Source organism: Strongylocentrotus purpuratus, unplaced genomic scaffold (genome assembly GCF_000002235.5).
Source record: "Strongylocentrotus purpuratus isolate Spur 01 unplaced genomic scaffold, Spur_5.0 spur5_scaffold_11, whole genome shotgun sequence".
Taxonomy (NCBI): Eukaryota; Metazoa; Echinodermata; class Echinoidea; order Camarodonta; family Strongylocentrotidae; genus Strongylocentrotus; species Strongylocentrotus purpuratus.
The window spans coordinates 27,619,201-27,647,027 of record NW_022145596.1 but is presented as its reverse complement, the minus strand read 5'-3'; the positions used below and the strand labels follow the sequence as shown (position 1 = coordinate 27,647,027).

The 27,827-nt window shown below is 37.2% G+C and overlaps 2 protein-coding genes across 3 annotated transcripts in view; one reads left to right on the top strand and one right to left on the bottom strand.

Moving 5' to 3' along the window:
• Positions 1-110: 110 nt before the first annotated feature.
• On the bottom strand, positions 111-10,886 carry LOC100893136. Of its 2 annotated transcripts, XM_003723696.3 has the most exons (8): positions 10,705-10,886; positions 8,316-9,387; positions 5,867-6,136; positions 5,100-5,222; positions 4,570-4,730; positions 3,763-4,364; positions 3,015-3,258; positions 111-1,799 (listed from the first exon to the last, which is right to left on the bottom strand). In XM_003723696.3, the coding sequence occupies exons 2-8, from the start codon at positions 9,345-9,347 to the stop codon at positions 1,358-1,360; spliced, it is 2,874 nt and encodes a 957-aa protein (XP_003723744.2). In that variant the 5' UTR covers positions 9,348-9,387; positions 10,705-10,886; the 3' UTR covers positions 111-1,357. The 2 variants fall into 2 exon arrangements, with proteins under 2 accessions (XP_003723744.2, XP_030836927.1); XM_030981067.1 differs by lacking the exon at positions 10,705-10,886 and having other exon boundaries at positions 8,316-10,014.
• Positions 10,887-11,565: 679 nt separating this feature from the next.
• LOC584996 overlaps positions 11,566-27,827 on the top strand; it is a 30,116-nt gene continuing 13,854 nt past the window's right edge. Inside the window, exons 1-9 of the mRNA XM_030981069.1 lie at positions 11,566-11,583; positions 14,151-14,211; positions 15,525-15,549; positions 18,497-18,625; positions 21,510-21,682; positions 22,834-23,033; positions 24,059-24,145; positions 25,308-25,344; positions 25,772-25,799. Of these exons, the coding sequence (XP_030836929.1) occupies positions 21,630-21,682; positions 22,834-23,033; positions 24,059-24,145; positions 25,308-25,344; positions 25,772-25,799 (405 nt within the window). The 5' untranslated portion in view covers positions 11,566-11,583; positions 14,151-14,211; positions 15,525-15,549; positions 18,497-18,625; positions 21,510-21,629. The remainder of the gene's footprint in view (positions 11,584-14,150; positions 14,212-15,524; positions 15,550-18,496; positions 18,626-21,509; positions 21,683-22,833; positions 23,034-24,058; positions 24,146-25,307; positions 25,345-25,771; positions 25,800-27,827) is intronic.

Sequence of the window (27,827 nt, the reverse complement as noted above, 5' to 3'; positions counted from 1 at the left end):
ACTTTGAATTCCCATACATATCTGAATTTTCAAATACCAGTAAATTTTTAAATAAACTTTGCTAGTGTTCACCTGACCTCATAAGAGAAGACATACCTCGATCACTTGTATATGTTTGTTTGCTTGTAATTTAATACAAAATATATATCATAAAGTCAAAGCTGCAATTCACATAAAATACTATTCATGACAGAGTTCAAACCAATTAACCAAGAAAGCAGTATTTTGTTGAAAGCATATTAGACGATGATTACCAACTGGTATGGGCACTGTTGAGCCCTGTTCGGCTAGGTAATGAAAAATTACATGTTTTTCATCCCTTTCAGACATCTTTACACATGTGTCTTCTATGAATATCATTTTATTCTCTTTGGCGACCACATGGAATAAAGCGTAGATAATTTTGTTTTTAAGTACTACTGGTATAACACTGTGCTTCACTTTTACGAAAGTCCCCCCCCCCCAAAGGGAGTAGGGACCCTATGATTCAGAAGTACATGGTCACTTCACATTTTAACATCATGAAAAGAATAACACAATGCAAGTATTCCCCCCCCCCCCCCAACCAATCTTCAATATCCTTTTTTTATGAAAGAAAGGCTAGTTTTTTACTTGGTCTTTATAGCAAAGTCATATTTTTCAAAGAGTGAAAAACTGAAAAACCAGTACTGACTTTTTCTTTGGCTGGCTTTACAAGAAACAAATTAGCCTCATCATAAGAATGTGTTAACAAGCAATTTATTCTCATAGGGACACATTGAAGAGTATAATGCAAGGGTTGCACTTGTATTGAATTCCTTATAACCTACTGAATGGATGCTGTTTCATGTTGATTTATTGATTTATATGATATATATATGTTTCCAAACAGAATATTTATTTGTTACATTACATGTTTATAAACAGAATATTGATGTACATCAATGAAGTTTAATAAATACAATACAATACATGTTTATCTGACAGACATTTTCTTGTCGGCTATTCATAAAAAAAGTCAGTCTAGCTTTAAATTCTATTGTGAGTACAGTTAATCTAGTAATTTTTTGAGCAGTAAGCCTTAACCTCTTCAGTTCATTAAATTACAATACTACAATTAAATGAATAAAAAGTCCTACTATAAAAGCAGCTTCTCATTTTCATTTTGTGACTTGATTCATTTTTTTTCCATTATGAAAATACATTAATCTGTAAAGGAGGAAATTTGGTTGAAAATTGGGGGCTCCATATATGAGTGGAACAGACTGAGCCATGTCTTACTTTAATAGTCTAGTGTACAAATATGGACCAATGTATGTGAGTAACCAAGTGGTCAACAGGATCAAAACAAGGTTGAGTCTCTTTGAAAAACTCGTCATCAGATGCATCTGCCGAGTACTGTAACAGCAGTGTCAGTATTTCCTCTGAGTTCCACGAGTTTGACCCTAAGGGACTCTGCTTGATTGCTCGCCATTGTACAATCCTTGGACTTGGAGCTTTGCTGCTGCTTCAAGAACTCCTCTCTCAATCTCTTGATTCTTTCTTGTTCATGACTGCTATTGTCACTTCCATCTCCTATTTCCATTCGAGAACCGTCGCTCCCCTCCCCATCCCTCTCTTGTTGATTCATCCCTCTGTCAACAGTGGAGCAGGCCAGTTCAGTTATGTTTTGCATGTGCTGAAGTTCTTTGTTCATGCTTGTGACACACTGTTTTATGGCCTCTTCCATTTGCTCAATAGGGGTATCCGAGGTAAACTGGACATCGACTGGAAGACTGGATTTTAGGGTGTGGAAGAAAAGCATCAGTTCTCTCTTGTCTCTGTCGAAAATATGGAAGAAAAAGCAAAAAAGATATTTCAACAAATATTTTATGCCAAGTGCATGATTATCATCAGAACTGGCTTTTTTTCTGCCCAACAACACTACTACAGATTTTAACAGCTAACATCCTCTTTGAAAGGACCAATTATGGCAAAAAAGAAATAAAATATGGTCTGTGAAAGACACAAGGGTTACAATGATTCAATGACTAACTTCAGGTACATGTAGTACATCCTGGCCCCTCAAGAAACTATGTATGTATGGTCTCCTGTCTGTGACATAGCTTGCTTAAACCCCATCCCCTACAGAAATGTCTATAGTAATTACAATAATAAAGAGCAAAACAAATAAAATAATTATACAAATTATGATGAAGATAGTAATGATGGTGATTTTGTCTCTGATGATGACAATGATGATGATGATACAGAGTGTGATAGGGAAGATGATGACTATGATGATGATGCAGAGTGTGATAGGGAAGATGATGACTATGATGATGCAGAGTGTGATAGGGAAGATGATGACTATGATGATGATACAGAGTGTGATAGGGAAGATGATGACAATGATGATGATGCAGAGTGTGATAGGGAAGATGATGACAATGATGATGATACAGAGTGTGATAGGGAAGATGATGACTATGATGATGATGCAGAGTGTGATAGGGAAGATGATGACTATGATGATGATACAGAGTGTGATAGGGAAGATGATGACAATGATGATGATACAGAGTGTGATAGGGAAGATGATGACTATGATGATGATACAGAGTGTGATAGGGAAGATGATGACAATGGTGATGATACAGAGTGTGATAGGGAAGATGATGACTATGATGATGATGCAGAGTGTGATAGGGAAGATGATGACTATGATGATGCAGAGTGTGATAGGGAAGATGATGACAATGATGATGATACAGAGTGTGATAGGGAAGATGATGACAATGATGATGATGCAGAGTGTGATAGGGAAGATGATGACAATGATGATGATACAGAGTGTGATAGGGAAGATGATGATGATACAGAGTGTGATAGGGAAGATGATGACAATGATGATGATACAGAGTGTGATAGGGAAGATGATGACAATGATGATGATACAGAGTGTGATAGGGAAGATGATGACAATGATGATGATGCAGAGTGTGATAGGGAAGATGATGACTATGGTGATGACGAAGATAATGAATACACTGTACCTTGTGCACACTCTCAGCTGGGCACTGTGGCTCCTGACATTTTCCAAATACACCCTTGCTCCCCTCAGCAGACCGCTGTTACATTTACACAGACACGTGTTGCCTTCTATCTCCTGGAAGCCCATATCGCACAAGAGCACGCTGTGAAGATTTTGCAAGGAGGTGTATCTGGATGTGACCCTGATAGAGGTGGAAAGCTGAGATGCATCCATAGCCAGCTTGTCTGTTTTTGATAGCACTCCCTCTGTTGTACAGACAAAAGAAGTCACTATTTAAAGCCACGAGCATGAAAATGGCAGTGTTCTGTTTATACTATTACCATAATCTTTATCATCACACTTGAAAAATAACAATATAATAATTTTTATTTGCCCAGGGAAGCTTCATCATCATCAATGCTGTTCTTCCTTCTTCCTGAGGACCATGCAATTATTATTACCCCAGAAATTGCCAGGTAACCATTTACACATGGGTGGAGAGTGGCAAATGTCGATCCATCGGCAACACAGCAGTTGTGTAGATATGTGAACATTACCTATTCACACTGGGGGGAAGATGAACAGATTACCCCCCCCCCCTTCCCTTCATCCTCCTTTCTCAGATTTCAATGAAATGATTATAATATAGGTCAGGCTAAGGGTTTGGGTTAGAAAGAGCCTAGAGGTATACTGTTTAGTCCAGGATTTAATTTGAAAACTCAGTTAGTGTAGGAAATTGACCATGGTGCATGACCAGAAAGCAATCATACTTTGATTCTGGTTCAGGTGAAGTGGTAGTGGCTTGATGAGTGTAGGATGGATTTCTGGTAACCTCAGATCCAGTTTGGATCTCACAACATCAGCTGGTAACCTCACATCCAGTTTAGACCCAACAACATCAGCTGCAGCAAGATGGACAGACCCACAGATCACCGACATCACCCTCGGCCTCTTGGTCCCACTTTGCGCTTCTTGAGGAAATGCACGGTGGCTTGTCCACTGCAGAACCAGCAATCGAGAGGCAACGGGTCCATCCAGGAACTCTGGTATGGTCGTCATAGCAACAGTATCGCAGCTCCCTCCTGACATCAGAGGTGATGCGGGGGATGACAGACTTCCTGCTAGTCTAAACGTTGGTGATGACGACGATGCGGATGTTGCTCCATGGTTCCTTGCTGCTGGTGCCTCAATGTCTTGAAGCTTAGTTCTTTTACTTGGTGGAGCCAGATGTGGTTCTTGCGACTCTGTCTCAGCACTGTCCACAGTAATACCTCTGGACACCGAGTGCTGGATACAGCCTTCACATCCAACTGGTTCTTGAGACGAGTTGGTCTTCCAAGGCGAAATCAATAACTTCACACCTGATACAGCCCTAGAATGAGAACATATATTTGAACAGTTGCTGGTAAACATCAATCTGCAAAATGTAAATAATACCATCATCAAGGTCGACGTTATTTGAATCTCTTTCTACAGAAAAGAAATGAGTTAATAAATAATGTCATATACTTCTAAAATTTTACATAATGGAAAGGGCACCTCACAACATATATATAAATTTCCATTCATCGACTCACCATTGGTTCTCATTTGTGACCTTGAATCCAATGACCCACTTCTTATTGACAATCCTCTGCCATCCTCCAGTGACCTTTAACCTGCCACCTGTGTCACTCCCTGATGTAGGAGCAAGCGATGGGTTACTAGGGGTTGTCCCACACAGGTGGACAAGAGTTGGCTGGAAGAGTGGAAGAAAGAGAAACTACATGTAAATTATAAGATACTCTTATATCAGCTTATGAGAAATAAAAAGGTACTAACTAGAGATATGGGAAAGGGGTATGATTTATCAACCTTCTTGCTTTCAGCAGATAAAACATTAATCAAAGTTGGTGCCCTAGTGCCTGTAGGTACTAGACATTAAACCTTCAATTTACAAAGTCCCTCTAATAAAATTTCTTAAAGTCTAAGGTTGACTGGCACAGACATGCAATGTACTTGCTCATCTGGCCTAACAAATATTAATATTCAGATCACATAAAAGCATGGAAAAACTTAAGTGATATATAAAAATGGAATGGAAATTCTTAAAATTGTTGAGCCTAACCTGTCTCTGAATTGGACTGGACATACCGTTGGCCATCTGAGCTAGGTTCTCCACTGACTGTGATATGATGCGGTCCTTGAGCCTCTTGCTCCGCTCCTGCTCCCTCAGTGATGTCAGACCATTCTGAAACCAAACACAGAACAGATCAGTACCTTCAAGGTATGTGTAATCAAGCAGTAGCCTGGGTGTGATTGACCAATGGAGATCTTATCACTCAACTTACAAGTCTTGTCTTTGTTCCCAAAGTGACAACTAAAATAACTCACATAAATTGGATGGCGTACAGGATTTTTTGCAAAAGGGACAAAAATGGCAACCTTGGAAGTAATGCTGTACCCTTTTCTTAATATGGGTGGCATATCATATCCCATCAAATAGCCTTAAATGGTTGCCTTAGATACTTACATGCATACTTAAAAAAGAAAGTCTTTGCTTATCGTAATTACATTCAAGCAGAAACTTTCATTTTTATCAATTCAGTAAATTATTATCCTCTTGACACTGTCAAGAAACTAAGTGGGACAGAAGAAGTTACACATAATCTGTAATTTTCCAGATTCAAATTATCTCTTTATCAAATCAGAATTATTTAATATACAGTTAACTCTGCATAACTCAATGTCAAACAAATTTACTTTTCGCTAAGTCAAATCATTTTTTTTAACAAACTATGCAAAACGTGTTATTTACAAATTTTCTAAAGTCATATTTTGCATAAGTCGAACTACATATTTTTGCAGATTCAACTTATGAAGAGTTAGCTGTACCTCCACTTTAGCTTCCAAAGCTTGCATTGCTGTGATGAGGCTCCTCGGGGTCGGGGCAGACTGTCCATCATCCGACCTCTGACCTCTCCCATCATGCTGTAGCTGGTCACTGCTTGTGATGTGGCACAGATCTAGGTCAGTGAGGATGAACTCTGGGAATGGTTTAGGAGGGTCTTTACTGGAGTTCAAGAGAAGCAGTAGTTGGTCTCTACCATTGCCAAGGATATTATCAACCAAAAGACACATGACATTCTTGCATTCCTGAATGACCTATAGTGTATTTGTTAGGAAGAAGATCAAAATTGTTATTAGAATGTAAAATGACTGACATTTCTTATTCCTTTCTTTTCTTATCTATATCAAATGGATTTGTCACATGCTTTTAAGTTTATTAAGTTTGTGTATATTTATTAATTGGTTATAATCACCATAAATGAACTGTCAAAAACTAACATTGGATGTCGAAGATTGGGAAATTTCTGCAGTGTATGCAGGGTGCTACAAGAATTTTTTTCACCACTTGCCCTGTCGGGCAAGTGGGTTTTCAATTTACTTGCCCAAACAATATTTCCACTTGCCCAAAACTTTAAAGCGAAAAAGGACTCGAGGTTAAAGCATTTATTATCTCGTAATGATAAGTTAGTGTTTTAGATAGCAAATTAATGCACATACATGTACAGTGTGTCTGTGCAAGCCGCTGTCATTTGGAAACGTAGGCTAATTTTCAGCTGTTAATAATTTGGGTCAACTCTTCCATCAAGAAACGTCATGTAAATAATGGGTAATCAACTATTTTAAATAAAGTACGGACATTTTTATTTCATCATTCACTGCTATAAATATCATGCCAAAATTTGTAAATTCTTACTTAATAATAATATTGAAGATATTTTACGATAAATCTCGGATAAGTATGCGAAAACTAGACTAAACAACGTCGCTAAAACCATGAAAACAAAACAACAACGGCTTATATTCTGGGGGTCTCGATACTATTATCAAAATGACTCGCTCGGTCGGATCTTGAGACCGCAGTAATAAATTGAAAACGAGACAAAAACATTCATCTGATTTATATGAGCAGCGAGTTTTAAATAATATGTTCACAATCATTAACAGTCATTATGAATAAATATCAAACATTTGACTTTTTGTACTTACTAGAAAATCCCTGTTGTTTATTCCATTCCGATTCGCACGTGTTCATTTCCCTAGAATAATGACGTCATATTTGGCGTGATTCAACCAATCGGCAATCAGAGAATAGCAAAGGCCTGTCGGTGCGGCCTGCAGAGCTAGAGAGAGAGAGCGCGAATAAGCTCGCAGCTGGTACGATCGCGCTAGCTGTCTCTAGCTAGCTCACGGCCGGCCGTGCGTGGAGGCGGAGCGGCATTCATGGCTTGAAGTGTCACTGTTGCATGCGCGCTGAGCTAGCTGAGCTGGCTAGCTGTCTGTGAAGTTTTTTCGAAATCGGAACGATCGCTTTTTTGCTTCTGGATTTTGACGACGGGTAAGAAGTTGACGGGTGAATGGTAGAGTTCTTGGACACTAGGAAATTACTGTAAAAGTATCACTTGCCCGAATCGGGCAAGTGATAATTTGATTTACTTGCCCGACGGCTCAATTTGGTTGCCCCGGGACGTCGGGCAAGCGGGTTTGTCGCGCCCTGGTATGAGATTTATCTTGTAGGACAAATAGCACAGATTTCTTATATTCTTCAGTAAAGATTCCATCAAAAAAGAGTCAACCACCAATATTTTCAGCAAATAATCTTGCGAATTGTGACACATTTCCCAATATAATTTGTATTACGTAATAATGATACCGTCTTATTCACTCAGGGAAGCCTGATCATATCATAAGGCCTAAAATAAAAACTTGTTGTAGCCTATTGCCCTTTACGACCGACCAAAAAATCTGAAAATCTACGGTCGGCATTTTAAGATTTTTTTTTTTTTTTTTAATTATTTTTTATTAATGAATACAAAAATATGTATTTTGTTTGTTAAAATGGTATATAAATGCATAATATCAAATTATTCCCAAATTCTTACTTGTCTTCTGCCCTAGTTCCAAAATCATAAAAAAGATATGAATGGAATGATGATGCTGAAACACAATATTAAAGTATTATAAACTGAGAAATATCGGCCCAAAGAGGGCGGAGAATTTAAAAAAAAAAAAAATCTGACCAACTGACTCGTGTTTTGGCACCTAAAGGGCAAAACAACAACTTTTTATTTTAGGCCTAACGGGTGTTCTTCCTGAGGGCCCAAAACCTAGGTCCAGCTCAACTAGATGAGATACCATGATAGGGTAGTCAACCATTGAAGGAATGTTTTCTCAGATAACCATTTTAATTCACCTGGGTGGAGATTGAGTGGCAAATGTAGATTATTGTCTTGCCAAAAGAAATTTTGATATGAATATGCATCACCTGCATGCTCACCTGAAAGGATGTACAACTAATAACACAGACTTCACCTCCTCTAGACCTTACAGCAAGCATCTTCTCTCCTCTTGTTTCCATGGAAACGATATCAACCGCATCATCAAATGGGATGCTGGCAAGTTTGCAGAATACACCATTCTTGAATTTCAAGAGCTGTTTCATGGATGTTGCTACATAGGCCGTGTTCTTCAATGGCGAAACTGTTGAGGACTGTTTTAGAGGCAGGCGCTCTCCACAGCACTCTGGTTCATCAAGTGATATGTGTACATTCTCTTGCTCAGTAATCTCTAAGAGCATGCAGCAAGCTATTGAAGCATAGACCCCTGGCACAAAACATTTCGAATCGGTCAAATGGCAACTGTCCTTTGGGTTCCATATCAAACTCATCCATCCTATGCTGTCATCACCAGCACACACTTTAATCTTGGAGGTAGTAATGATATGTAGATCATTATCAGGTTGCATTGAGCAGTACATGATGCTACTGGCTTTAGCGTCAATCACATCTACAAACCAATGCACTCTGAATTTTCCATTTTCTGCATCTCTCTTGGCAATAAAAAATTGATTCATTTCATCAACCCTCCAACACGCAGCTGGCCCATCAGTTAAATGCACATTGTCTTTGGGAATGGCCTGTTCAGAAGTGAACTCCCCATATAAAAAGATCTTGTTACTGGACGGTACATAAAAGAAAAGTGAAGAGATCAAATCTTTAGCTGATACCCTGCTTTGGACCAGTACGCATGGAAAGATCACGCCTGTGTGGCTTTCTCTAATGCATTGTGCCAACACAATTCTACCATCAGCACAGTCATGCCTCAGTGCATGAGTTTTGCTCTGCGTCTCCTCTTCAAAAGACCTCCTCTCTAAAGAAAATTTAAAAGACTTTGCTTGAAGTTCAAACGTCTGTCTCTCACTTGCACTGAATACGGAGTCTGCGCTGTAATTGGTGGGCTGCGAAGGGCCAGGAAGCAGATCAAATTTAATGACATGACCCAGATGTGACACATAAGCTGTCCGATCCATTTAGATAATTGGCAAATATATCTAGTTTGACAATATTGACCTGTGAAAGAAAAAATTACAAGATTGGGTCAGTTGGCACAAGTACATGTGCATAGCAGATAGGTATGGTCATAGTGTCAAAGTGTCATAGGTATAGCTCCTCCATAACTCACAAACATGTAGACCTACAATGTACATGTCATAGGTTTAAACGAAAATCCAACCTTAATACCAAATTGCTCTGAAATATAGTTAAAAAATTAGAGAAGCAGATTGGCGAAAGTTTGAACAAAGACAGACAAACAATAAGAATTAATCTAGATATGAATTATTAAAGTTGTAGTTACTATATACATGAGGAAATTTCAAACTGGCTGCATTGGTAACTAATGTAACTGATGTAGGAGTTGAAAACTCGTAGGACTCAGAGGACGATTTGCTATCCATTATTAATACTTAAGTTCATCTTCTGGATGCAAGTTGGGATGCCTCTACGTCCAGATCCTGGTTGAGTAGTATGATGGGGAGCTATATATTCCTAACATTTCACTTGAAACGATACTTTCTGTCATATTAATCTTAATGCTTGATCTCATCTTAATCCTTATATTCTAAAGAGCACAGTACTGAAAATCTCATCAAAATCGGGGCTGTCAACCCTCCCGCATTTGGAGGGAGTCTCACGCCACCATGCTCACTCTCCCCCCCCCCCCCCCTCCCTGTGCCACCAGCTCATAGCAAAGCTACCAAGTGTCACGCATTAGACGTGACATCACGCATTTGGAGGGTCTGGAAATGCTCTCACGCAGGGCGCGCGCACTAGATTTAGAAAAAAGGTTATACCTTATACGTGTGTTATACCCTCGCACGCGCGCTTGTGCGCCAAAAAATTAAAATGTCACGCATTGCCGATATTTGAACTTGGCGTCTCTGTCATAGACTCCAGTCACCACGCCCTTCTTCCTCCCGCTCTCCTGCTGCTTCGATGTAGAATATCTCCCAGTTTATAAAAACATCCCGTCAAACACACAATATAGCAGCTGCATTACTATCCTGGCTGTGCTACTGTCTTACCGATTCTCAACATTTCAAACACACATTGTACAAATCTAACTGTTTCACTCGAAATCGGTACTTTATAGTATAGGCCTAGACTAAGCTAGAGCTTTCGGTCTATTATTATATTATGATTAACTCTTTATGCTTTGCTGGAGTTAGACTAGTCTATTATTATCTGTGTTCGATGGTCAAACATATGGTAACCACAATTTTTACCTTTTCTCTGTTTTGTTTACAATTAAACTACATGTATATAGGCCTATAGTACAGTCTACACGTAATGTAAACATGATAAAAATGTTGATTTCAGCTAGCTTACAAAGACCGGAGCAACCAGTGGCAGTGAGAAGTGGTACCGTACCGAGACTGCATGAGAGGGAGTGACACTGTGTCAAGTGTGGGTGAGATGTGCAGTGCAGTGATAACGTGTTTCCACTTTTGTTCGATTGCTTTTGTGACTAAATCAATAGGTGATAATTTGCTTTCATAACAAAATCAATAGATGATATTGCTTTTGTGACAAAATCATATGGTGGGATGATTTGGTGACAAAATCATATGGTGGGATGATTTGGTGACAAAAACATTAATTTCGTGACAGAATCACATGTGTTAGTGTTACACTTGGCGCCCCATACATGTGCATGCCGAATGAATGAATGAATCACTGATCTCTTCCGTAGAGATCAGTGGAATGAATGAATGAATGAATGCCGCATGCATGGGATATACCGGTACCGGTACGTAACTCCAGGGAGCTCCGACCGTACGCCGACGTTGTGGGCGTCGGAGCTCCCTAGCCCTTGAGTTTATCGGTACGGTGCGGATCATCTAGACTTCACTAGTCATCTATTCTATAGAGCCGAAAAATAGACGAATGTCCTTGATTCTCACCTAAATTATTATGACATGCATGGTGTTACGAATCGACAACCTCGACTGATTAAATTAAACTAAAGAACCAGATTAATTATAGGCTTTTAACAGTCAAATACTAGTGGTGAAGGCCGAACATAGATCTACAGCAACCGTACGCGTACCGTACTAGTAGTAGTAGACGGCTGAGCTGACGGCACTGGCATTCTCCGTGCACTGCATGCATGCACAAGGTGATCGAGACTTCAATTTCCTCTCTCTCAGCTCACCGTACCCTCACAAACTCTCAAATAAAGATGAATTTCTTCATGCAAGAGTACCGGTATGTACATTCCTAACATGTCACATTATTATTAGTCTTTAGTCTTAGTCTTAAAGCCCAAGTAGATCCTAGATCTAAGTAGCCAGTAGGCCTAAGTCCACTCCAGTTTTCAAAAATTATAGCATGTTAAACTAGACAGAAATAACCGTCTGATTATGGGTCATTTCTTTAATAAAACTGACATATGTTGACATTCCCCATCTAGTGGAGCCAGACGTACTCGTAGTCTCAGTGGAACAACCAACGATATAGAGAGACTGAAGCTTTTGATCTAGACTCTAGTTTTGTGTAAACTAGACAGAAATAACTGTCTGATATGGGTCATTTCTTTAATAAAACTGACATTTGTTGACAGCCATCATGGGTCAGAGTAGACCGAAAGCTTCAGTCTCTATATCGTCGGTTGTTCCACTGAGACTACGTCTGGCTCCACTAGACCTATATCCGAAGGTCTAGTGGAGCCAGACGTAGTCTCAGTGGAACAACCGACGATATAGAGACTGAAGCTTTCGGTCTAGGGTCAGAGGAGCCAGATGCAATCTCAGCGGAACAACCGTCGATATTAGAGACTGAAGCCTTCGGTCTAGGCCTAGTAAACAAATCAAAGGTTAAATTTAAAACTGCCAAATATCACAGGCGCGGCGTACTCAATCAGGTGATTTTTTAAGAGCGATTTTTCTTTTGGTTATTTCAAGCAAAACATTTAAATTGCCGCACAGATGTGACGTGTGCTCCTCACATTTAGTATTTACCTAAATTGGGGGTGTGTTTTAGTAGGGTCTCCACGCCGGAGTTATGGGTCATATTTTGGGTACCTTACTGAACAAGCGCCTAAGTGGCGGTGTACTGCAAGGTTCTGGAATCATTAAAATGATAAGAAATATGGGCGCTTGTTCAGTAAGGTATATATGCTAGATGATCAACCTTCTCTGATTGATTCCACAACATTTCTTTCACAATGCAATCGCATGACCATAACTGGTCTTTATCTTTAAGTGAAATACTTAACCTTTTAAAGGTAATACAAGATTTGGTATGGGGTCATGAATTTGGTTCAAATCAACATATTGGAAGCATATGCGATCCTACAATATTCAGTGATCGTTGTCGCGATTGAAATTGAGTCTAAAAGTTATGAAATTGTAAATAATAAACTCTTTATTTTGTAAAGATCCCTCTCAAGGTCAAGATATTTATTACCGGGTAAGCTATAAAACAATGTTTCTTGACTAAAATCGACCGATTAGCTATTCCCATTTGGATATCACAACTACATATTCTGAGATTTTCATGGTCGCCGCTACCGTATTTGCCGGCGATATGGCCGCAGCACCGCATAGGCCGCACCCCAACTTTGACAACAAAAAAAAACAAAATAAAGGAAAACAAACGGACAAAACAAAATAATCATAATTTTCTCGTGAAACACTAATTTTTTTTTTACCAACTGTCAGATACCAAATTCATCAATATTCTTTTAATTTACTGGAAGTTTAGCTAAAAAAGTGATGGCAGGCAGATTTGGTGTCCGATATACCCCTACCACAATGTACGGTTTAATGCGAAATTGCATGAAATGGAAAACAAAATGGCGACTTCGGATGGATGCTTCGTGGCAGCTCCATTAAACGGTCCCTTCCTTTACTTTTGCAATGCATTGGCACGAACTTAGCACGAACTAGATCAAGATATATCGGCAAATGTTGTTTAAGGAAGTTATTTTCGTCTTCATGTCAACAATGCAAGATAAAATTGTTGGTAAGATGTGTGGAAATGTCCTGTACCATAGTGGTATCGTTATTGTACCGTTCGCAGTCCCATATGTGCAAATTCGTGCTGGTTTTGACTTAGGTTTTTATTTTTTTATACTTTTTCGCCGCAAAGGCCGCACCCCGACTTTTAGATATTTCCTCTTCCAAAAATACTGCGGCATTTACGCCGGCTAATACGGTATTTCAAATTTATCAAAATTTACTGGGAGCACCGGTAATTTTTTATATTAAATTTTTCTTGAAAGCAGAAGTGTTTTAGGGGCTAAATTTTCTAGTGCTTAAAATTCATCGACAGGAATATATAAAAATTGTAAAAAATCACTATCCGGACAATTTTCAAAATTTCCAGAAACTTTGCATTACCTTTAAAAGATTTATGAGGTATTGCATGTTAAATTCTTCAAATTGCTCTTTTGATTTAAAAGTAGAGCGTCCGCCTCACAACCGGGAGGTCGTGGGTTCGAACCCCGGCCGCGTCATACCAAAAGACATTAAAAGACGGGAGTTGATGCTACCTTGTTTAGCGTTCAACAATAAGGGATAGAGCAACGTCGATCTCGCACTGCTCAGTGGCTGCCAGGCTCACGATCAATTGGGCAAAAAGAATTTCCATTTTCGGCTTAACTTGATAAAATTTGGAGTAGACTTTAAAAGATTATTATTATTATTATTGTTATTATTAAATACATTATAATTGCAATTTGTAAATGAGTGAAGCAGAAATTTGAGAATCAATAAACATTTTTATTTGATGTCAGTCCGAAATAAATGAATGTCTGTTCTTTTTCTTCTCAGGGTGTTGGCATTTTTGGTGGCATGCTGTGTGTGTAATATACCAGGGGGACACACAAAATCGGTATGTACATGTGCTCTCACCTTCTCTGAGTTACTTTCGTAATATTTGAAGACTCGAGTGAGGCAGAGGTTACATTATAGGTGGATTAATTCAAGAGCAACAGGCATGTGTTCCTCCCTCCTAGTCCTACCAAATGTGACATACTTTGGAAATGAAGTAAAAGAGGAGAGAGAGAGAGAGATTTTGTTCTGGTGCCTTCAAACAAGACTGATATGGCATACTTAAAGCACTCAATATTGTATTTGATATCATATATATTTTATTTCTATGCCATTAAACCAACAAGTCATATAGACGTTTAAAGTTACCTTATTTTAGATAGTTCTTTGATAACTATAATTCATTGCAACAGAATCCAACTTGTCGTAAGACAGGGTCGACCCCAGGGCTAAGATCTGACACTGACAGGGTGTCATCTTTATTATGTCAGTTGAGTTATATGCTGTTCTTCCAGGTGTTAGTTCAATGTAGGATACTGTGTTGAAACTTTGAAAGGTTATAACATGTACATTTAGGTCTATTTTAAAGCTAGGAAGATGTGAGTTGGTCCAGTGGTCAGTGCTCTGATCTGCCAGATACACAGACCCAGAGTTCAAATCCGAGTCCCATCATTTCCCTAAAATGACATCTGATGGAAACAAAGTCTGTAGTACATAGCTTCATAAAACTATGTAAGAAAGTTTTTGTATCGTTATCATACACTTAGCACTTTTACCATATAAAGCGAATAACCAAATGCTTGAAATCAGGTATAAGAAGTTTTGATAATGAATAAATGCCTTCATTTCATGATGGTATGTGTTGTGTTGTGGGTTGGAAAGTAATACCTATTAAGCTAAATAAATATAAGTATAGAGACAAACAAAATGGAGCCTGCAGAAACACGTGTGGTTGCTTTGGTAGTTTAATCCAGACTCAATATCCATGTGCTTTTCAATCTGTGTAGAGAACAGCTTTCAATGAACCTGTTTCTAAACATAACAGTATGCTAATCCATGTCCCCCCTGCCCCCCCCCCTTCCCCATTTTTCTTTATATAACCACATCTTGCATCCTTTAAGTTTATTTTTACATTCCAGGGATGAAATTCCTTTGCCGATCGGTAGATTTCCGCTGATTTTAAAAATATAAAAAAATTGTCTAACCCTTACCCTAGCCCTATCCCTACCCCCCTCCCCCCCCCCCTCCCCGCCAGGGGCATCACCCACGGACCTCCATTTAATCTTCCTCCTTTTGGGGAATTTCTCTGCCTCATGCCTGACATTTTTCCTTTAAAGCTATGCATTCCTTGCTTTACTCATTGCTTACCTGCAGGCCAACTTCTCGTGTTACAAACAAGGTACAAGTGTTTGGATTAGTATCAATGTGTGGAACTCTTGGTTATGATGGTGGATATTTTGAAATTTAAAAAGTTTTGTTAATCCTTTCTGTTGTTTGTTCTCACTGTCTCTACTCTAACCCTGTGCTAACCAATAATTAGAAACAAGATACCGCATTCTCACAGGTCTTGTACATACTACATGTACATTCATTTTATTACAACAAGCATTTCCCTAGCAAAAAGAGCATGAAAGATTTGATTTTGTTTGTGTTTTTTACAAATGTTTGCTGCATTAATAATATTTTGGTTCTTTGATTGTCTCTTTGGGTTTCTTTTTTCAGTTTTGAAAAAATGTAAAGTTTCTGTTTTAGCACAGTCATTCATTCAGTTCATTTATTACCAAAATTGTTCAGATATAATATTTCAGCTTGACAAAAACTATACTTGACATTGTGTCCGATTTCAGTGAATCGATGGATGTACATGTCTGTGGCGTACGCAGATTTTTTCAAGGGGGGTTTTAAAATCGGGTCCAAAATTTCGCAACGACTCACCCAGCCGCTGAATAAGTTGGGGGGGGGGGGGGGGGGGGGGGGGGGGAAGAGGTCACTTTTTTTTTGTCTCGAAATTTGAAAAATTGACATTTTGTTCTGTTGGGGGGGGGTAAGGTCACCTTTTTAGGTCAGCCATTGGCATATATATATATATATATATATATATTTTTTTTTTTTTTTTTTTTTTTTTTTTTTTAAATAAAAAAAAAAAATCTAAAGGAGGGTTTTCCAAAAAACTTACACAAAACATACACATTAAAAAAACCCAAGGGGGGGGGGGGTTAACCACAACCCCCCCCCCCCCCCCTGCGTATGCGCCTGGTACATGTACATAGATCACTGTAAGTACTCTCCCTACCTGACCTGTTCACTGTGTACATATATCCGCTCCTACTTGACTTGAGTATGCCTGCCTGCTTTGGCATAGTTCAATGACATTGACTCAAAGCAAATGTCCAAAAGCCCTCAGAACTATTCTGGGCCATAAATATCATTCATTTGAGAGTGCTCTGAAGGCAATGAAGGCAGCTATGACTGAATTTTGTTTGTATTGCTTTCACATTTGGATGTCCAGATCATTGGTTTCGAAGCAAACTCATATACCAGACTCCTGAGAAAAAAATACAATCTTTATTGAACCGAAATGCAGAACTGAATATAGGAAGAGCCTTTTCTCATACCTCTCAAGGCTTCTAGACACAAACGGCTTCTAATTACTTATCACAGACGTGGTAGTACATGTAGTTCAGACCTGCCAACCAGTATGATTTAGTCATATTTCGTACGATTTTTAGAAGCAAATACGACAGTACGATTTTTCTCAATAAAATATGATTTTCAAAAACGAAACAAAAATGATTTTTTTTTTTTTTTTTTTTTTAATATTTTTTTAAAATAATTTTGTTTATTGTGTGTGTGCCATTTTCTATGGTGAAATGCCCATTCTGTCCTGCAAAGTATCCTACAAGCATCTCACATCGGCAATTTGGGAATGTTCATTGGTTCATCGAACACACCATTCGTGACGAGATCATGCATAATCAACCAATGATCCATAAAAAAAATTCTGCAGCTGTTTTTTACAAACTATAAGAGCATTGATTCGCGTAACAGCACATGTGTTTTTAAAGAATACAAGTTTTGTCAGTAAAATACAACTTATGGGATTAAAGAATACAGTTTTTGAACTCCAGAGGTTGGCAGGTCTGGTAGTTATAAATATTTTAATGTATTCCAATTTTTGGATATTATGAAGTCTGAACTCATTTCCAATGTCATCGGTCAAAAGGATATACCGGTAGTAGGTACATGTAGTAGCTTTATTTTTTCCTCAAAATTTCTCTCATTGTTAAGTTATTATTTTTTAGTATTAAAAGAGAGATACAACATCACAACTGTATGTGTTAACTTTCAGAATAGTGTTGGTCATATATAGACTTTTTTCATAATATATCTTCTTGGTTTTATCTTTGAATGTATTCTTGCGAGAATTGTGTAATAATTGTTTTAACATTGCTACATGTACATGTAAGTCTTTCATGTGCTTTTATTGTAAACTGAATGTAATTCAGCCATCAGGCTGCAATTTTCATTATTCTCAATAAACTATTCAAATGATATACTGTATGATTTAAATCTGAATATTCAAAATAGACAACATATAACATATTTAATGTTGCATGCTCATTTTTGGCTCATGCAGTCCATCTCTTTATTGCATGAGCATGTATTAATTGTTTTTATGGACTAATATTTCACAACCAAATTAGACTTTTTGCTGCACAATATTAATATCAATTGAATATGGGAGTGATCGATGCTGATAAATAATTGGGTCACAGCCCTGTAAGATTCATATACATTTTGTTTCATAGTATTTCATTGTGTTTCATTGTATATTTTATTAAATGGAACTTTCATTCTGTTGTTCCCCATTCTAATGTTAATTCACTGCACTTATCACTGTTTTATGAACTGTATTTTACTCTATTTCATTGAATAACACTTATATTCTATTCTGCATGTTTGGGTTTTATTTTTTTGCTGATTTGTGTGTTCGTTTCTCACTTTAAAATCTATTTCTTATTATGGATTTTCTGCATTTTCACTTTAACCTTTGTTTTAAATATCTGTAATAAGTACTATCCAAAGTAAAAGCCATGTACACAAGTTGAAAATGATAAAGTGAATAGAATACAAACATAGCAATTAAAAGATTTGACTAAAAGTGTACTACTGTACATGTACATGAATAGTTATACTGAATGTAGCTCGGTAAAGTTTGATATGTTTAACTTTATTAAAATTATTACTCTAAAAAAAAATTAACTTGGTAGTCTGCCAAACTAAATGATTTTATGTCAGGTACTATCTCTGATATTTCAAGTCCTTTTATTTTGATTGTTCATCAGACTGGAATTCTGTCTAGAGGAAAAAGACAATCCAAGGAGGAGTGTAAGTGGAACCAATACTGGGACTCAACTACTGCTACTAGTAGTTGTGAATTGTGCCTATGTCCTGCCGGTCAGCGGAACACGGCTGTAAGTACTACATAGTGCATATTACAAATGGTGTATACCTAACTTTAGTAGCTTAGGATTAAAAAGTCGTAATCAACGTGACCTTGAAATCCATTTCATCGTAAAGAGTAACTTGTTTTCTGTCAAATGATACCCTATCCATAAGTTTTCTGCCACGGATGAGCGAGCATCGGGGTTTTTAACAAGTGCCATCAAAATCTCCTTGTACCTTGTAAGTTTGGCGGATACACCAAAGTGGGTAAGCCCTTATGTATGTGTTACTTTGGTCTTAAATCCTTAAAAAACCCAAATTCTGCTTCATGCTTCATAGTTTAAAGGGATCCAATGTATCTATGCTTTCACAGGACTATGTTTCAGTCCACAGGGTAACCTTGAATTATTTTAAACAACCTACTAACTTCTTGTTTCATGATATGTAAGATCTCTCAGCTAAGTTGTCCATTGCACCATTTATCATGGTTTTGAAAAGGTGTGCAAGGTGCATAAGGTATTTGTCTCAAACAGCACATGCAGACTTTGAGGCTTATTAATGTAAAATAATTAGCTAATGCAAGAGAGTTCACATGTTGATAACTATGGTACCAAAGATAGTAAGAGTAGAATTTTATGAAAAAATCCCAAGTAAACTTTGCCCATTTAAGTGACTCAAAGATAAGGCTTACATTAAATAAAGGATGGGAGAGAAGCCAAGATTTTGTCATTTTAACAAAGAGCATATCAACTAAGGTATCGTTAGACAGAATATTGGTTACTCTTTAAAGAGAAATCCAACCTTGATAACAAACAACTCTAGAGGAAAGCAGAAAAATTAGTGAAGTAGACGGGTGAAAGTTGAAATAAAATCAGACTAAAATTTAGAAAGTTATGAATGTTTGAAAGTTGTAATCACTATAGATACATGTACATGTATGGGCTCTTCAAAAAGGCCAAATCACTATTTTGACATTAAAATCCCTATTTTCTTGTACAAATTGCGATTTTTTTTTAAATTTTTTTTTTAAATTTATTAATTTTTTTAATTGTGAATAATTGTTTGTAATAATTTTTTTTAATTAAGTAATTTTCATCCACATTGGCTCATTGAGAAGGAAACTCAGGAATGCTGTATTATTTAGACCGTAAGGAAACTCCGAACTGCTATTGATAAACTTTCAAGTCTACTTCCAAGGATGCAGAGCAATTATTTCTGTACAAGCCTTGATATGAGTTTGGGTTCCCCCCCCCCCCCCCCCCAATGCTCAACCACTTGGAATATCTCATATACAGGGGAGAAATGGGACTGAATTTGGGTTTGGAAATTGTGATGGACCTGTCTTCTGACGTATGAATCAACCAGCCCTCAAGCCCTTTGAGTGACCATTAGGGGAAAAATCTTAAAACTCACCATTACTAGTCCGCCTCTGTTTACATAGTATTTTGGGGTTATCAGGTGGGCTGTATAACGTACAGACCACCTTATAATTTCGGAATGATCGACCGTTTAACATAAATTCCAGTGCGCGCGAGCTCTTGTAATACATAGCATATATGGGCAAAAACATGCCTATACAAAATCCATTGTAGCTCTTTAGGATGCAAGGTGACCCCAATTTGTTTTCATATTTTAATAGAGTATGATTCAGAGATATTGTTTCATGTTTCTTTTGACCCTCAATTAACTCATGACGTCATCATAATGCCCTCCAAACTCAAAATTCCAATTTGCATATTATGACGTCAGCATATTTATGGAAAATTGATTGTATCTCTGTAAATGTTGATCGATTTTCTTCTAAATTTTGATATGTTCTAGCTGAGACAATGTTCTACAAATACAGTCGTTTTTATCCTTCATTTTGACAAAGGCATTAGGGCTGCGACGTGTAGTCGAATGCTCGAGTACCCGCACGGTTGACAACTACTCGGGTACGAGAAATCGTACCCGAATATTCATTCGCAAAAAAAAAAAAAAAAAAAAAAATCTGTCCAGGCCGACACTTACCCGTGCCTGGGTGAGCGGCAACCGCTGGCATGGTGTCGTCGGTAAAAATGTTTCCCAACTCAAGCACTGTCATACTCACCACTCACAAACTGGGACCAAATGTCTGGATTTCTGTTTGGACTTGTAGGAAAATGGATTATTCTGCCATCTTTGGTTTTTAAAACAGCATTGTTTACTGTTATTATTATTATTAAATCAGCGCCTTCAACTGCAACTCAAAGTAAAATTGGATCCGTTTTCGGCGACAGAACTGGGATACTGCTCCAAAGGTATGGTGGTGGCAAAAAAAATCAAAAAAATCAAAAAAATTCAAAAAAATTATAAAAAAACATGGCGTCCGAATATTCGAGCATTCGCTTGTAAGCCTGGGAGTGTACTCGGGTACCTCATTACACTGTTGTGCACAGCCTCAAAAGGCATCATGGCGTATTTCTGCGATTATAGGAGGCATGTCAATTTTTTACATTTTGCGTGTATTCTCTATGGGACATGACTTTTTCTCAAAACTCGATTCTACATTCCCGTCTTTCGCGAGCAATATCTACGTCGTTTTAGCTTCGTTTACGCTGAACTTCGAGTATGTTGTAGCTGCAACAATAAGCTATCTCGAATGTGCCCTTTATTTTGTCTCAATTTTTTGTTGGATCAGCCCACCTATACTTGTTCCAAACAAATATTACAAATCTAGTTTTATGTTTTCTTCTAACGATACACAGTTTTAAATATATGTTTTATACAGGCCTCGACGACAACAATATTTAACAACTGAAAGGACTACCCTGTTCAAATAATATTAATAAAATAAATAGATAAATAGTTTTCTACAAGTAGTCTTCTTAAAACATCACAATTAAGCAGGGTTAAAGCAACCTTCCTCTCATATTTCTTCATGTCTTGCAACAGACTTGTGGGGATGGCGTAGGAGGAAAGGTTTGCCAGGATTGTCCTAATGGGACATTCCGTGGTGCTGAAGCTGATTACCACACCTGCCGACCATGTACCATCTGTGATCCAGATGCCAATATGAAAACTGAGTGCACCAGGACAGAGGATACACAATGTGAATGTAAGGAAGGGTGAGTATATAACAAAGTTTGGTGAATTTTGATTGTATGTAATTAAGTATTATGGGAAGGCAGAAGAGAATATTTCCAAATATGTATGAAATAGGCTTAGCTGGATCTTTCGCTGCGGAAACCACTTTATTATTATTATTAAGTATTGATATTTGGTGCCACCTGTGACTGGGAGGGGAAATCAAACTGGATCAATGTGACCTTCGGGTCATGTGCAGGTGGACCACTACACCAGGCTTTTCCCCTACCCTTATACAAATAGTACAGTGGGTTCTTAATGTGCATAGGTGGTGACTTTACTCTATACAGGACCTCCATTTAACGTCCTACCCAAGGGACGGAGCGTTTTCCTCCACATAACCTGCGTCTTTATGAAACATTGCTCCCAATGATGTTCACAATACAATACCCGAGCTACTACATCTATACCTCGTCATGCCCTGGCAATGCCTAAAGATCTAGAGTGACATGTCCAGAGCTTCAAGGGCCAAGTGCACAAGTACATGATGTCTTTTAGACAATAACTTTATAGTTTGAAAGTCGTATTGTCTTTAAGATGGCTAGACACGTATCATACATCCTGCAGGGGCGGCATGCATGGCCAGGGTAAATATAGGTGAATCACCAGGTTTACTAGAGCACTTGTGATTTATGAGCTACATGTACCTGGAGTTGATCCTTAAACTACCAGAGAACAGTGCAGTAACACCTTGTGCTGTTTCTTTTTGAATTTTGTATTTGAACCCACAATCTTTGGTATCGACAGGCAGAAGCTTTACTGAATGAGCCAAGTCGCCTCATCACTTTTTAATCAACCCTGTTCACTCGCTTACCAATCGTCATGACGAATGCTGAATTCAAAAAAGAAAACTTGAACAAAAATATGTGAAGGCCGTGAAATGGACAATCACAGCTAATCAAAACATTTTTATGCTTAAAAACTACAAATAAATAAATAAATAAATAAATAACAAATAAAGGTGATATGTGTAGGATCTCATGTGAACTTTTGCAGATAATCATAATATATTTTTAAAAGTTCCAATATCATATGGTTATTTCTCCTTTATCCATCTATTTTCATTTATACTAGTACCACCAGTTGTTGATTTATACATGAGGTTATTACATCCTTTTCTCTTCTTACAAAGTCTTGGAACAATTAAAGATCACTGTGTAAGCTGCCGGGACCATCCTCGTGCTGATGGCTGTCAAACCGAAGACGTGAACACCACCCCAGCACCTCATGGGGGAGAAGACGGCAATTCCAACCAAGATGATGGCAATCCTGACCAAGATGACAGCAATCCCAACCAAGACCTAAAAGAATCTAAAAATGGTCAAGAGAGAGGTAGAGAAGATGAGATTATTATCAATAATCTAATTTAGAACTGTAGTTCCATCCACTTTCATTTAACAAAAATAAAAATGAAATACAAGGTTATTTTGGTGCCCTCTCATCTGGAGAAGGCTAGATTTGTCCCCCTATACCTACATGTACCTGCTCTGCCATAACATTCTGAAAAAAATAAATTCTAGTCATTCTGTTTGTAGGAAAACTAGGAGATTAATTGCCTGATAATAAATTTTAATGAAATTTTTACAAAGTCAACAGTTTTCCCCCTATGTATAGCGCTTTCAACTTCAACAGTGTGATGTCATTCCAACTTCTCTCATTCAAATCTTTCCCCCACTTTTTTATATTTATTCAGAGCAACCTGCTATTAAATTGTTATTTCCCTCTTGTTTATAGTTTAAAATTTGCAATGAGTACATGAATAAAACTTGAGATTTTAGTTTAAAAAACAAATGACTGATGAGCCTTATGCAAAAATCTCCACAGTCTGCCTATTTGAATATAGCGGGTGACATTCCTGATTTTCAAACGATCTTTGCATTAAAAAAAAATCCCCTAATTAGAAATAATTAATTACAAGGCCAGGTAATGCTTTTGAATATTTTTCTACACATGCATTTTTAGCTCATGTGAGCTATTGTCATCGCTTTTTGTGCATCGTCGGTAAACTTTTTACATTCTCAATTTCTTCTCAAAAACGCAAGGCTGGATTTTAACCAAACTTGGTAGGAATCAATCTTAGGCAAGGGAGACCTAAAGGTGTTCAATTGGGGTACGTACCCCCAAGGAGGCCCGAGAGAAGTGCCCTCAAAGTTCCTCAGGGGCAGCAATTACACATTTTCTTCTTCTTAAAAACCCATGGCTGGATTCCAACCAAAATTTGTGGGAATCACCTGCAGAAAATGGATATCTAAAGTAGTTCAAATGGGGTATGCCAACAAGGGGGCTTGCAGTCAGCATCCTACAAAGTGCCCAAATGTCAATAATTAGACTATTTATTTTTATTCTCCACATTACAGGATTGTCAACGGCTGGATTGGTACTCATTTGCCTTTTTTGTGGCATCGTTATTGGCATCGTTATTTGCCTTGCCATTCTGGCCCTGGGTAAGTTTAAAAGTAGGTAGAACAATAGGCCAGTTTACCAACATATTCAAAGTTATGGTTGTTTCTTCCTGTGGACCTAGAGATGAGTTATTCCATTAACCTGTTATTAATGAATGAAGTACAGTACTCGGAATCCATTAACAGGGCTCCACACTAACAGGCGCCTGGGACACAACTGTGCCCAAAATCTAGGTCCAGACCCCAAAATTTTAATATAGAGGGCAATGCATACAGACCCAAAAATATTTATCCAGACCCCAAATGAAAATAAAATTAGTGTGAAGTCATGTAGTATGCATACATTACTTGTTGATATGTTGGACAAGCCTCAGGCAAGCTTTGAGGTAGTCAACCTTTGTTTAAAATAGTACGCATAAAATTTAAATATGTCATTGAACCTGTCTATTGCATGATATATACCCTGTTATATAAAAAAAAATATTGAACAATTAGTGTTACGTAGCCAAAGTCTTACACTATTCTAAGTCCTCGCTTCAACCGTGGTCCCCACACTACACATAACCCTAAACTTGGACCACACCCTATCACCCAAGCCCTTATCCCAAATCTTTGAGCAAGTGTTTGGTCTCTGGTGGAGCATTCTATAGCTAATAATACACTTTTCTTTATCTATAATACTAATGCATAGTTGGTTATTATCTCTTTCCACCACTGGTTTCATGGAGACAATGCCTAATCAGTAGTCATCAAATTCATTAGTTACTGATTGCCTTTATAAATATCTTCACTCATAGTTCAACTTTCACTCTAAAGGTCATCTGCATCATGTGGATCGATTGCAAACCTTAACATTTTATTTCAGGCTCAAAGCGTAAAACCAACTAGGGCCGGTTTCTTGGAACCGTTGTAAATCTTAATTTGTAGACAACTGGACATCCCATTGGAACTTATATTGATTCTTTAGCACATGTGTCAGTGAAGAGTTTAGTTTCAAGAAAGTGGTCCCTGTTGTATCCATCCCTAATACATTGTGGATGTAAACATGGATAATGATTTAATGTTTATGTTCAGACTGTATAAATGACAAATGCTTTGTTGATGAACATAATCATTATTACCAGATGAAAGTTATCCCTTCTTGTGGACAGAAGAACAAGATGTATAGTTTTGTAATTTTCATTATTCTGTTTATATTTTTTAGGTATTTGGTTACATGGAAAATTTGGAAACAAAAAAAGGTAAGTTAAGAACAAATACATTACAATACTAACCACCAAGACATGTTTTGCTCTTGATGCAACAGGTTCCTTGTCCCTATACTATTAAAGTAAAAAATTGAGCTTCAAATGTTACTGCTGCAAATGGGTAATTCCATGTTTAGTTAAATTACCTTTTTTAAAGAGAATATTTTGCTTTTGGCCCAATTAAAAGGAAACTTGTGCATGTACAATTGCTATTATGTAACCAAGGGTAGCTCTTGTGTGATTGTCCAGGGGCTCATCGCCCTGATACGTAGATAAAATGATATTCCAATTTCAACCATCTTGAGCGTAACATGTGGAAGAAATGCTGATTTACATACTATTTGTCAAATTGCTTAAATAGATATTGGTGTGTAAATATTGTCTCAATAAACACTAAATTTGACATATTCCTTCTTTTCAGAAATGCCAATGGACAAACAAATTCTCCTGTAAGTTGAGCCTCAGTTATTCAAGATTTCATTCTTGTCATATTTCCTGTTAAGTGTAAAAATCTTGCAAAATACATTCCTAAGAATCAAATTTTTTGTTCTGCAAAAAGTGAATATATTATACATTTAGAAATTGATTTTCCAAACGGCAGAAAACAAATGAAGATTATCTGAAATACTGTCGGCCATTTGAAATATTGACTAAGAAGCATATTTTCAATTTTGCTTCTTTGGAATTTTTGTTTTCTTATTCAATTCTTATAGTCTGTCAGACCTTACAAGTTACTTTGAAGGTTAAGAATAGTAATTGCAAGTGTATTCGATACTTCCAATATGAAAAGTAACAAGTGATTTATGTATATGTGTGAGACATACCGGTAATGGTAAAGTGATTTATTTACCTGACTTTGTATTGTTTGTTTGTTTTATTTCCACTTTTTCATATTTCAATACAAAGAAACATACAAATAAATATGATGAATAGCATGTAAGTTTGACAAAATTTGTTTCTAGTTAAAATAAAAGTTTCATACAAAAGGAAAAAGCAGGAGACCACATGTCGTAAGCGAAAAATGCTTGAACATGACCGTGGCCTCTGCCGAGTTAACAAAATAAAAGAACAACCCATGCAACTGCATTGTATTCAATGTTAAATAAGATATAATTGAAGTGATTAAGAGTGAACATGGCTGAATTAATTTTGAGCGAAAATAACAAAACAAATTTAGTGAAATATTTCGTGTTGAGAAGTGCATTTGTGCAAGGTGCAAAAATTTAGCTTGGTGGAATAAAAAGAGACTAATACCGTGATATTAATTGTGTGTGTTGTGTGTTGAATGTACTATACCATGCCAAATAGTAAATTTTCTCATGCTCTCAAATTTAATCGTGAAACTATCCCTTTTTCGTGCTCTGTACAATCGTAATGCAAAAATCTATACATGAGGGATATAATAGTAGATAATGTGAATCCTAGCCCTGCTCTAGATCTAGTGTCCTTTTCCGGCCAACACATGAAAGAGAAGGTTGAGCTGTGGTAAAGATGAAAACAAGCTTTTTATTCTGTATATGTTATAGTTTGGAAGAATGTCGGAGTAGAAATGTCTCCTGAAAAAAAATTGTCCTTCAAAATGTGAAAAGAAATAGCTTAAAAGTTCTGATCCCACATTCATGGCACATGTGCATGTATTCCCATAAACCCATTTCTGTGTACAGTGCATCTTCCAGCAAGATTGTATCAAAACCTCATTAACACATAATCAACCTTCTAAATTTGATTTATTTCTCATTGTTATCACATGACCAGTTCTTAAATATATTTTCAATTAATATTCATTGTGTAACGGCCTTCTCAAGAATGGCAATTGTATTTTCAGTCACAACTTTCAGTCAGAATAAAAGGAGATCCTGTCCACACATACCGGTAGTGAAATTTTTCATTGAATGTGAAAGTCAAAATCCGCCATGTGCCAAAAACACTCATGCGTGTACAAACTCTATGGCCTATTTATTATTTTTTAAATTCACGATACCGGTATATATGATTTTCAAGCTTCATATTGCGTGTCCCATTAGAGATATCTTTCTGATACATTAGTCTCACACCCAGACCTTTTGTGGCTTATGAGTTATAGCATTCTTAATTTTGTGGAAAAATTCATGCAAAATCTGTAGTATTGGGTGCAACTCACAGGTATTGCAATATGAAATTGTCCCATTTCTGTGATGCTAGTATTCTTCTCAGACATTCATTGTTTATCAAAATGTTGAGCCTGGAATTTGTGTACAAAATCTATAGGGAAATTTCTTTATTCAAATATGAGAGTGAAATACAGCTCCTCTTTCTGTAAGCAAATGTCGATCGTACGTCAGATGCCATTTCTTCTGACAAAATCTAGTCTAGTTTTTATTTTATAAATTTGTTGCTGATTTTGTTGTTATTGTTAATGTTTTTACTATCAATATTTATATTGATATTATTATTATTATTATTATTTACCACAATAAATCAGCGTATCTACCTATTAT

Excerpts from the sequence above, each read along its gene's own strand:
- LOC100893136 (XM_003723696.3), bottom strand. The coding sequence starts at position 9,347 with ATGGATCGGACAGCTTATGTGTCACATCTGGGTCATGTCATTAAATTT. Across the intron at positions 3,259-3,762 it reads TCACCTGAACCAGAATCAAA|AGGGAGTGCTATCAAAAACA; the intron begins GTATGATTGCTT and ends TCTGTACAACAG. Across the intron at positions 1,800-3,014 it reads CAGCTGAGAGTGTGCACAAG|AGACAAGAGAGAACTGATGC; the intron begins GTACAGTGTATT and ends TATTTTCGACAG.